Raw genomic sequence first — 11109 nt, forward strand, 5'->3', positions numbered from 1 at the left:
AAAAAAAAAAAAGAAAGAAAGCAGGGGCCACTCACGCCTCTGCTTTCTGTGTTTCCACATCTGTAAAGCAGTTCCCTTTGAAGGCAAGTCCTGGATACGCCTAGGGCTGGCCCCAAGTCCTCAGCTTATGGAAGCTTTGTGATTTCATCCCATGTCAGTGGGACCCTGGCACTCCCCACCACAGTTCTAGAAGTCTTGGGGGGAAACCGCTTGATTCTCCACCTTAGCCCTGGTCCTACAAGTCTGTGGGTCTGAGCCCATGTGGGAAATCTCCAGTTTCCTTTCTCCTGTAAATGACAACGGTCAGAAGGCTACTGAGTGTGGGGGACTTTATGGGAAGCCACGGGTAATGGAGACAGATTATAACACAGAAATTTAAAATCTACCTGAGCCCCATCCCCTGACAAGGGATCTCTCACTTGCCCTGTGCAGACCCCTCTCCACGTTTGGTGGTTCCAGATGCCCCACAACCTTAACAATCAGCGTATCACCTCACCTGTGCATATCTTTGTTGGAACTTTAAATGCAGGGTGGGGGGTGGTCTGTGGGTGAGTATCTCTAAAAGAGCCTTCCCTTTGCTGTCTGTTTGAATTACAGTTTTCTCCTGGTTTTATGGTAAATGTCCCAAGACAGAAAAATCATATGACCAACCACTTATATGGGGAGTAATGACTCCTAGGGGCCGATGATGAAGAGCAGAAAGAGGACGGATGGCCTGGGTGGAGTGGGGAGCAGTGAGCGTGGGAAGGGGGCATGGGAGGATGGGAGGTGGGAGGGAAGAGTAGGGAAACAATTCATGATCCTGCCAAAAACTGGAGCTGCTGGCAGGATAAGACCTTGGAGATGCTTTATGGTGTGACAGTAATGTGCCTCCAAGAACTTTGGCATAAGTTTGGGCAAGGTCATCCTCTGCGAGTGGAACTCATTATATCAACACATTGGAAGAACAGTAATAATAATAAAATACATAATATAATGACAGTGAAGCAACTGGTATGCCTCGCTTCACCAACTTAGATTACAAATCTGTTTACCTTTTTTTTTCTTGCCCAAATTCCCTGGGCAGGGGAGTGGCCCCAACTTTCCCCAAACCCAAGGGTTCTCCCCACCCCAAAGAGGGGGTCGGCTTGGCTTCCTCACAGAAGCAGGGTCCCAAGAACCCACGGCTGCCGTTGCCTCCTGATGCCACTAGGTGTCACTGTGGAAGCTTGCTCGCACAGCGGTCTCCGAGGCCCCAACGGTGTTCTTGACACACCCCTTCCGTCATTTCCTAAAACACCATCCTCCAGGCAGGGTGGCTGGCTGGGAAAGGATCTCCTGCGTCATCCACATTCCCTGCGCCCCTCAGGCCCCCCTCCTTTTAAGTGCGAACAGCATGTCACCCTCCCCCCTTTACTCAAGGTGACTTACTTTGACGGCCAAACTGTTCTTCCCTGCCACTGCTCCTTGGGTCAGCCCTAGCACACCTGACATAGTGCGCCCAGCTCTGCCTATCGGAGATCAGGGGTGGAGATACGAACGACCCCCACCTTAAGGGGCTACACACCAGCCGGGGCCGACCAGCTTCTGCTGAGCCCCAGTGCTTACAACCCCAAGAGGAAAAGAATGTCACTCTGGTGTCCCACATTTGTGTACCCAAGAGGGCACACAGGTGATCCTTCTCCTGAGGAAGAACATCTGTTTCCAGGGACTCTGCCTAAAGCAGGAGGTTTTTTTGTTTGTTTTTTGTTTTTTAAGATTTTATTTATTTATTTGTCAGAGAGAGAGAGAGAGAGAGAGCATGAGCATAGGCAAACAGAGAGGCAGGCAGAGGCAAAGGGAGAAGCAGGCTCCCCACCGAGCAAGGAATCAATCCGATGTGGGACTGGATCCCAGGATGCTGGGATCATGACCCGAGCGGAAGGCAGCCGCTTAACCAGCTGAGCCACCCAGGCGTCCCTAAAGCAGGAGTTCTTAACCTGGAGGTCAGGCATCGAACTCAGAAGAGTCAGGAACTGGCCGGGGAAAACCATTACACACTTATTTTCACTAATTGCTAATTGAAAGTGTCATTTCCTTTCACCATGTGAGCAGGCATCACACTGCAGTCATGGAGACGGTCCCTGGGACTTTGCCACCAACAGAAGTCACAGCAAATGTCACATCACTCCACAGCTGCTGCTGAGATTTCAAAATATTGTTTCAGCTCCGCTCATAGCTGACCCCAAATTATGATAGCTATTAAGCCTGGTACCAGAACTTCGTAAGCAAGGCCCGAAAACAGAAGTGCACCTGTGGCCATATCACAATTTTTAAATTTTGGTGACTGTATTTCAGTATATTGGGTTTCCTTAGTGATCTTATACATCTTACTTTATGCCTTTAAAACTTCTAACCTGGGGACCCCTGGATGGCTTAGTTGGTTGGGTATTGGACTCTTGATTTCGGCTCCATTTCAGGGTTGTGGGACCAAGCCCTGCACGGGGCTCTGCCCTGGGTGGGAATCTGCTTGAGATTCTCTCTCTGCCTCTCCCTCTGCTCCTCTCTCTGCTCCCGTGCTCTCTCTCCCTCTCAAATAAATAAATAAATCCTTAAAAATAATAAAATAAATATAAAAATAATATTAATAATATAAAATATTAATTTATATTTATATAAATATAAAAAACAAAAAATTTTAAAAATAATAAAACTGCTATCCTGGGGAAAGCCCATAAGCCTCTCCAGACTGCAGGAGGAATCCATGGTACAAAACTGACCTGTGGCCTACACTGACAGCAACTAGCCGCCACTTCTTCCTTTTTTAAAAAGAGGAGCTCGCCACGATTCTAATTCAATTCGAAATCAAAATAATTTCAATTCGAATTTGAAATAAATTCTGTTTATTGAGCCCTCACCAGTGCCAGATATTTTGCACGGGTGGCTACCTCCTAGGCAGAGCTGAAGTGTGTCGCTGGCCATAGGAAAGCAAGGTCAGGGCTGGAGCAGGGAGTCAGCCTTGACCTTTTGACCCAGCTCCTGAGCTTTCCTCATTCTCAGTCTGGCTGTCTCCAAGACCTTGGGAGCCTGGGGCTGAGTGTAGCTCAGGGTCATGGCCAGCTCTGGCCAAAAGAGGAAGATAGTCTTGGGGAGTCCAATGTTCAGCCCGTGAGCTGCTCTGATCCCACAGGCACCGAGCAACCTTTCGTCTCCCGGAGGCACCCCAGCTCCCTGCCCCTTGCAGGCTTGGATAAGCCTGACTGGGACCCCAGTGTCACAGCCTTGAGGGGGAAGAGAGCCAGCCCTGTGACAGCCACACACTCCTGGGCTGATAATCAGCTGCCGGCTGCCAAGCCTCCCATCCCTGTTTGCACATCTGCTCATGATGCGCACTGCACAACTTTCCATCATTTACTAGAGATTTTCCAAGTGACACATGCCCTCTGCCATCCTCTGGTTCTTTCTGGCTCCCTGGCCACCTCTGGTCTCCTTTCTTCCTTCCTCCCTTTCTGAAGCAATAAATCCTCTCTTGGAACAGCTTCTCCCACTTTCACCCCCAGGGGCTTTCCCAAATAAGTTTTTGTTTGTTTGTTTTCCTGCAGGGGGGTTTTGGTAAATAACATTTTCTCAATCTCATGAACAACTCCTTGCTACACTAGGTACCATCTTATTTCAGGCTGCTGTAGCATACCACCACAGGCTGGGGCCTTCAACAATAGCCATTTATTTTTCCACAGTTCTGGAGGCCGGAAGTACAAGATCCAGGTGCCAGCATGGCCGGGATCTGTGGATAGCCCTCTCTCTTCACAGACTACGATTCGTTGCTGTGTTGTCACGTGACAGGAGGAGCAAGGGGCTCTTACGGTCTCTCCTCAGGGCCCTCATGACCTAATCACCTCCCAAAGTCCCCACCTCCTAGTTTCATCCTATTGGAGGTGAGGATTTCAACATATGAATTTGGGGGGCGGGACACACACATTCAGTCCCCTTCCTGAGGGAGGTGGGAGGCGTGGGGAGGTGATGTGCGGCCTTGTCCTTGGAATCAAATCATTCCTGTCACTGGCCCTGAGGCTCTCTCCACTAACCTCCAGTGCCTGCCAGGTCCCGGAAGCTGAAGACCACCAGCTGAGTGCTGAGAAAGCCCACCACCCGCTCCCTGCCCCCTCAAGTTGGGGCTCTACCCTGAACCAACTCATGCCCTCGGAAAGTCTCCAAGGCACTTCAAAGCAAGGACACTGGGTCTGACTTGTCTAAAGGCTCCACACTTGGCACCAAGGTCCCTGGCTCTCTTTGCTCCCAGGGACTCTGTCTACCTTCCCATTCCACATTCCGCATTCCTTCCCAGAAGGAGGCCACTCACTCCGCCCTCTGTGGGTTCCCACCCTGACTGAGACTCGGCCTCTCTATGTCTCAGGCTTAGCCACATGTGCAGCCCCAACCTCTCCTCCCGGAGTAGATCCAGATGAGTGGCGTGAGCTGCTCACCCAGCGTTCTGCCTGCTCTCCTCTGGGCGCAACTTATGGGGTGCATCCAGACCCCCTTCAAGGAGGACCCACTGTCTCGCTGCTCTGAGGCCCTCAAGGCAGGGAGTCCATTCTTCTGCTGGGCTATCCTCCCCAGGTATTTCTGGGTTCTCTTCCTGCCAAGTTCCCCACACGTCTCCTTTCGGCCATGCCCCACGCAGCGGCACACGCTGGATCCCCGTCCATGAGAATTCAGCTCCAGCTGCCCCTTGAAGTCCAAGCCCAAGACTTACAGAAAACGGAGGAAAAACCAAGCAAAAGGGCCCATATCCGTCCCCAGAGGTGGCCACACCCAGAGATGGGAGCCCAGTGCTCCCTGTGGAGGGTGAGGTGTCCCCACCGATGTGGGGCCAGGCCTCTAGTTCGGAAGGCCTGTCTGCCCTGCGGGGAAACCCCACCACCCACCGACAGAGCTGTGGTTTGGCCCTGAACCTCCCACACGATCCCTGGGTTCCTGGACACGGTGTGGTCCCCAAGTCAGCATCATGCCATGGGGAAGACACCGTCCATGAGAAGCCGCTGGGATCCTAGGATCTTGGAGCCTGGGGCCATCCGATTCCTGCGTATCTCTCCTCCATCCCCTGTGGCCTCCGCTGGACACACAGACATGTCACCATCACTGACACGGAGGTACCGCCCGAGCTGTCCTTGGAGAATAGGTCTGTCACTGGGGGATGGGCTTTGTTGGGTTTGCGTGACTGCAGGTGTCCCCCGGAACCTCTGTCTCAACAGCTTCCCCTCAAAGGGAGCATCTTGGTGACGCTTGCCCCGGTGATGGTCTCCGAAGAACAAAGGCTGTCTGAGGCCTCCAGGTGAAGTCGGGGCCCCTCCACCAAGCAGAACCGACATCAGGCTTTGAAGTGACAAGGCTTCAAATCTTCCTTCCAAGACTTCAAAGCACAGAGCCCGCACTCAGGTTGTAGCTCTGGAGCAAGGGGCCGGCGGCGGCTTTGTGGAGAGGACACGTCTTGCAGGCTCTTGGCAGGGGATGGGATGCTCAGGCTCAAACTGGCCAGGGGGAGGGGCATCCTTGTGTCCTGCTTCAAGACCCACACTCCACGCCCTGCCGCCCACACTCCCACAGAGACCCGTTCAAGGTGGTGCGTCCTGGGCTCACGGGGAAGCCGGCTGCAGGTGGGAAAAGGAGAGAGGGGCTGTGATGGTGGTTGTAGGGGCGTTTCCAACCCCCCACCCCACAAAGTGCTACTCTTCTGGGTCTTGAGCCCCCGCCCCCTAAGCAGCGGGGCTCCCGCCAGTTCCCATGGAACTGGAAGACAGTTCCATGTGGGAATCTCCCCCATCTCCACGTGGTACCTGAGTGCAGATGCCTGTGTCCCTACCCCGGGACGGCTCTGCATACCAGGCTCTCCTCACCGACCTATTAATTGAAGCTCTTTTAGCCTCTGCTGGTCTCCATGGTCACCTGCCAGCCCTCAGCCTTTTCAAGCAGCTTTGCAGTTAGGCTTTATTTGTGGCAACTTGCTACAAGGCTGTGGTCTTTCAGTTTCACAGGCTCCACAGAGAGGGATGCAAGAGGACCATGGAGCTCACGGACCAGCATTCTGCCTCTCAAATGTCCCTCCAGGGCTGATATCCCCAAAGGAATGTCAGTCCTGCCCTGGAGGGGACACGGCCCAGACGGGAGGTGGCTCCTGGGTCAGAGGAGATGGCTGTGGCATTGATCTTCTTGGCCTGTCGTAACAAGATACCACAGACTTTGACAACAGGAGTATGTCTCACTGTTCTGGAGGCTGGACGCCCGGGATCGAGGTACCACCGGGTTTGACGTCAGCCAAGGGCTCCCTCCTTGGGTTGCAAATGGCCACCTTCTCCTCACGTCCTCACACAGCCTTTCTCTGTGCATGCAGTGGAGGAGAAAAAAGCAAAAAAAACTCTGGTGGCTCTTCCATAAGGACACCAATCGCATTGTGAAGGCTCCAAGCTCAGGACCTCATCTAAAACAATGTATGTCCCAAAGGCCCCATTTCCAAATACTGTCATACTGGGGGTTAGGACTCCAAAATATGGATTTGGGGGTTGAGGGGAGACACATAGCAACTGTCCAGAGTGGGGATGTCCCCAGCCAGCCTGTAGCACCCAGGCCACAACTTAGCTATGCCCGAGGTTGTGGGGAATTTAGGAGAAAGAGGTGGTCTGGGCCAGCACCTAAGAGCTCCCATTCTCCGGAAGCTCTGGATAGGCAAGCAGGATTCTCACGTCAGGAGCCATGACAGAAAACTCAAATTTAACCTGGGAGAGTCAGACTCACACCACAGGTAGTTGGTGAAGGGAGGGTGCACAGCGAAGGACATCTGGGGGGCTGGCCCTGTGTCTTTCACCCATTGGGGGTCAGCAGGCCACCTATGCTGGGCCACACAATGTCTGTAAAAGGAGCCCAGGCCCTTGGAAGCAGCTCCAGAGTCACGATGGTGGTGGGACATGATGGAGGGAGTGGGTGTGGCGGGCTCAGTCCTGGAGGGACAGCAGCTGGGCCTGGGTGCAGGGGTTCTTTGCGGCCCAGCTGCTGCCACAGGGAGCCAAGTACACAAGTGGGTGTAGGGATGTAGGGAGCTGTGCTGGGAGCAATCTCAGGGTACTCCTGTACTCCTGTACTCGGCATCCATGCGGCCCCTCCAGCTTGAGCCCTTCTTGGCTCCTTTGGCCAAGATGGCCATGTCACCAGGCAAGGGCCTTCAGCGGCCGGCTCTCCCCTGGAGCCAGGTCTGCCCAAGTGCTCCTCATGACCACGTCACACAGCACCACAGAAATCCGTTTATTTGGCAAATCCGATTAATCAGATCATTTTCCCAATAAATTGTGCTACTTTCATGCATGTACCTATTACAAGTATCTCTTGGGTTTTTCTGGGCTGGGAGGAAAACCTTGGTCACGCTGACGGCCGAATAACCCCAAGACTCCTTTACCGACAGGCATTTCAGCCATTTCTACAGCTGAGCTCAGAGTTCCGCAACTCACTGACCGCCCCTTGCTGGCAGGAGAGGGCCCCTGGATGCCTCAGCACCCAGCCTTAACCCTGGCCCTGACCTCTGCCCCTCCCATGCCCGCTGGACTGAGTGTGAAGAGCAGCCGGCAGAGCAGCCTGGCCTGAGGTCCTGGGTCCAAACCCACTCCCACAGGCCCTGATGAGTCCTCTGTGACTTACAGACCAGGAGGGGTCTGCAAGGAGAGAGAGGAGGCCTGTGTTCTCCCCCAGTGTGTTGGCATCAGTCAGGGGGTCTCCAAGGCTCCCACAACAAGCCCACAGTCACCACACCGACCTGATACTGCTGTCCCCCTCCAAGGACTTACACCACTCATGGACCTCTCCTCCCCTCCCGCCTCCTCTGTCACCCAGCTCTGGCAGGGGCAGGCTACCCATGAGACAAAATTTTATGTTGATGAACATCACAGGCGTGACAGGTGGTCAGGGCACTGCTGTCTCCTCTTCTTAGGAAGCCTGTCTGACCCGAAGTACACGAGGAGATGTGAGCGCCTCATGATGGGCCCCCAGTGCAGAGACAGAAACTGGAGAGGGCTGACCGCACACATCCCTGGGCTCTGAGCCCCATCTGGCACCAGCATCTGCTGTATGTAACAGCCTGGCTTCCTTAGAGCCTCTGGGCGGGATGGCCATGGCGCTGCAGGCACCTTGGGGTGGCTGGGTCTGCAGGACCCCTGCCCTGGGCTGCTGCCCCCTGGAGGCCCAGCGTGCAGGGCGGGAGCCTCTGATCCTGGCTGGGATCACACCTCCGCACCCATTTCCACCCCACCATTGACACTTGCTTCCTCGCCCTTTCCTGCCCCTGACCACCAAGTCAGCTGTGACCAAAGCAGGAGGTAGAGAGGCTCCAGCCTTGGATGGCCCTCGGTCGAGCCGGGGATTCTCAAGCAGGAAGCAGTTCTGCCCTCCATCCTTCCTCCCCGTCCCTCCATCACCACCCCCTTCACAGGAGCCCCGGAGCTGCAAGCCTGGGGTTATCGCCCGATCTCCGCCTCCGCCTCCACCTCCTGTCAGGCTTTTACCCAAACCACCCTCTTCCCCGCCACCCTGCCACCCTACCTTCCATCCACCACTTAGCGGTGGAAGCTGCTTTACCTACAGGTAGAAAGTGGTTCTTTGCTTCCTCCAGACCTCCCCCTTTTTCACACAAAGCTCACCTCTTCCATCTCATCCCACTCACCCTGTCTTGCCAAACCACCCCACAGTTCATGCTTGTAATCGGTCGGCTCTCTGGAGCAGCCTGAGTAATCAGAAGGCTTGCGGTGGTCTCGGCAGACCCTCTTTGAGATCATTCGAGAAGCCAGGGCCGGATGGTGATTTCCACGGTTGACAGTCTCCAGCCAGGAACCGCCAGGAGCTGTGTGCCATCAAATGGTTTCTCCGATCCCTCCCTGGAGAGGGACAGTCCTGTGGACAGTGCCACCCAGCCAGCCGCCCAGACAGGACTCGGGTGGGCGAGACAGGCACAGGGTCCTTATTCTCCTCTGGTGGACCCCAGTCAAGCCTGTTTCTCCTCGTTCTCAGTGAAACAGCCTCACGAACAGCCTCCTAGTCCGTTCAAGGTAGCAAGCCGGTCACGTTCAGGAAAGTCCCCTCTCCTAGGCTTGTCAATCACAAGCTATAGTTTCCATGGCCCGGTTCACCTCAGCTTCCCTCATCCTTCTGCTGCCTTCTTGTGGGCACAGGAAGGCTTGGCTGGCTTTCTGGGCCTTTCTTTCCCATAGGAAACGTGGGCTCTCTGTATATCCTTGTTCTGTTCTCATCACCCCCGCTAGCTGTGAAGTTACTGGCCGCCAGAGCCTGAGAAGGGAGGGAGAACTACAAGTCTCCTCGACCAACCCTCTTGGTTCTCTCTCCTAATGCCTCTCTCTTCCTTTCCAGAATCTCCCAGTCTAACAGAAGGATGGGGGGAGCTGGGAAACAGCCTCGCTCAGATGGTCTCTGTCTTTTCAATTCTCCTGCCTCACGCAGAAGTAAAGAATTCACATGGTTCTCAGGTCCTTCAGAGACTCCGAAATACTGGGTAATTTATGTTGAGCTGTCTGTGTGTGGGGGAAACGTCTTTGGGACACAATGAGCAAAGACCGTGTTCAGTGAGCATTGAAAGGGAAAGATACCAGTCATGTGCCACATTCGTCCATCACATCAAAAACCTTGCAACAGGGTATCTGCTATCAGAATCTGGGGCTGGGGTTTCCTTCCTCTGCATCAGTCTTTCTTTCCTTAGCCCCTGGTGGTCATGGTATCCTGGAGGACCAGCTGGGCCCTGGAAGGCCGGGGGGCCATGATGTCCATGCGGAGCTCTTTAATGACAAAGTAGTAGCAGAAGACATCGAGGCAGCAGTTGACGTTGGAGAAACACATGGACAACTGCAAGAACAAGCTGATGCTCTGCTTGGAGCTGCACTCCACGATGAAGCCATTCCGCACCAGGAACTGCAAGAAGAAGCCCAGGTGGATGGGAAGAAAGGAGACCACAAAGACAGCCAGACTGGCTGCGATCGTCCAGATGCAGGCCTTCTTCTGGACCCAGTCCTGGGTGAGGTCCCGACGGCCGACCAGGATGCAGATGCTCCTGGAGGAACAGAAACCTATGACGCTCATTGGAAGAAGGAAGCCGAAGACCTCAAGGGGGAAGAAGACCTTGGCGCTCCAGGTGCCGTCGGACATGTTGTGGAAGCACGTGTACTTCTCCACCTTCCCGTGGAAGCTATAGATCGGGATGCTCCCGGCCCACACCAGGACCCAGATGGTGCCACAGATCCCCAGGATCTTCCTCGGGGACCGGAGATGGCTGACCAGGAACGGGTACTGGATGGCCAAGAATCGATCCAGACTAATGAAGCAGATGGTGAAGACGCTCCCGTACATGCTGACGAAGTAGAAGCACTCCACCAAGGTACAGAAGAAAGGAGGGGTGGCACGCACGTTGGACAGCGCCATCTTGAACGGAAGGGATAGCACCAGCAGCAGGTCGAAGACGGCCAGGTTGATCATGTAGATGGAGGTGGCGGCGTAATCCGGCCACCTCTTCTTCAGGAAGGAGCTGAAGCCTCGGATGGCCAATGCATTGAGGAGGAGGCCCAGGAGAAACGTGGGGATGTGGACGGCCAGCTGCACGGTTTGCATCAGCTCATCCACCTCATTGAAGGAGCAGCTCTGGTTCTTGTTGAGCTGTGGGCTCATGTTCTTTCCTACAACACCAACAACACAGGAGATGAAGTCCCTCTCGCTCTCTACAGGCAACAGATCCAAAGGACTGTATCACACAGTCATTCATGCCCACTGAATCACCATTAGAAAACGCTAGAAAGAAAATTGCCTCTAATCCTGCTGCCCAGTTATAAGGGCTGTTACCTTTTTGTGTATTTCATTCCAAACTCTCTCTCTCACACACAGGCGCTCACGCATGCACAGGTGTACACAAGCCTTTCTCTTTTACAAAAACGAAGTGTGTGTGAACATCTGTCCCTTGTTTTCAATCAGAACTCCTGCTGAAAGTCCAAACCCTGGCCCAGAATGGCTTCAGCAAAGGACCGTTTCATGTAATTGAAAAACTAACCAGGGACAGGGCCGACCTGAGCTATGGCTTGATCAGGAATTCAAATGCTGTTTCCAGGACCCAGA

The 11109-nt window shown here is 54.1% G+C and overlaps 1 protein-coding gene across 1 annotated transcript; it reads right to left on the reverse strand.

The window, feature by feature from the left end:
* Positions 1-9634: 9634 nt before the first annotated feature.
* On the reverse strand, positions 9635-10676 carry GPR55 (G protein-coupled receptor 55). Its single transcript, XM_044240872.1, has one exon. It carries the CDS (start codon positions 10666-10668, stop codon positions 9706-9708), a length of 963 nt encoding a protein of 320 aa, XP_044096807.1. The 5' UTR covers positions 10669-10676; the 3' UTR covers positions 9635-9705.
* Between the last annotated feature and the right edge of the window lie 433 nt (positions 10677-11109).

Source organism: Neovison vison, chromosome 3, assembly GCF_020171115.1.
Source record: "Neovison vison isolate M4711 chromosome 3, ASM_NN_V1, whole genome shotgun sequence".
Taxonomy (NCBI): Eukaryota; Metazoa; Chordata; class Mammalia; order Carnivora; family Mustelidae; genus Neogale; species Neogale vison.

Excerpts from the sequence above, each read along its gene's own strand:
- GPR55 (XM_044240872.1), bottom strand. The coding sequence starts at position 10,668 with ATGAGCCCACAGCTCAACAAGAACCAGAGCTGCTCCTTCAATGAGGTG.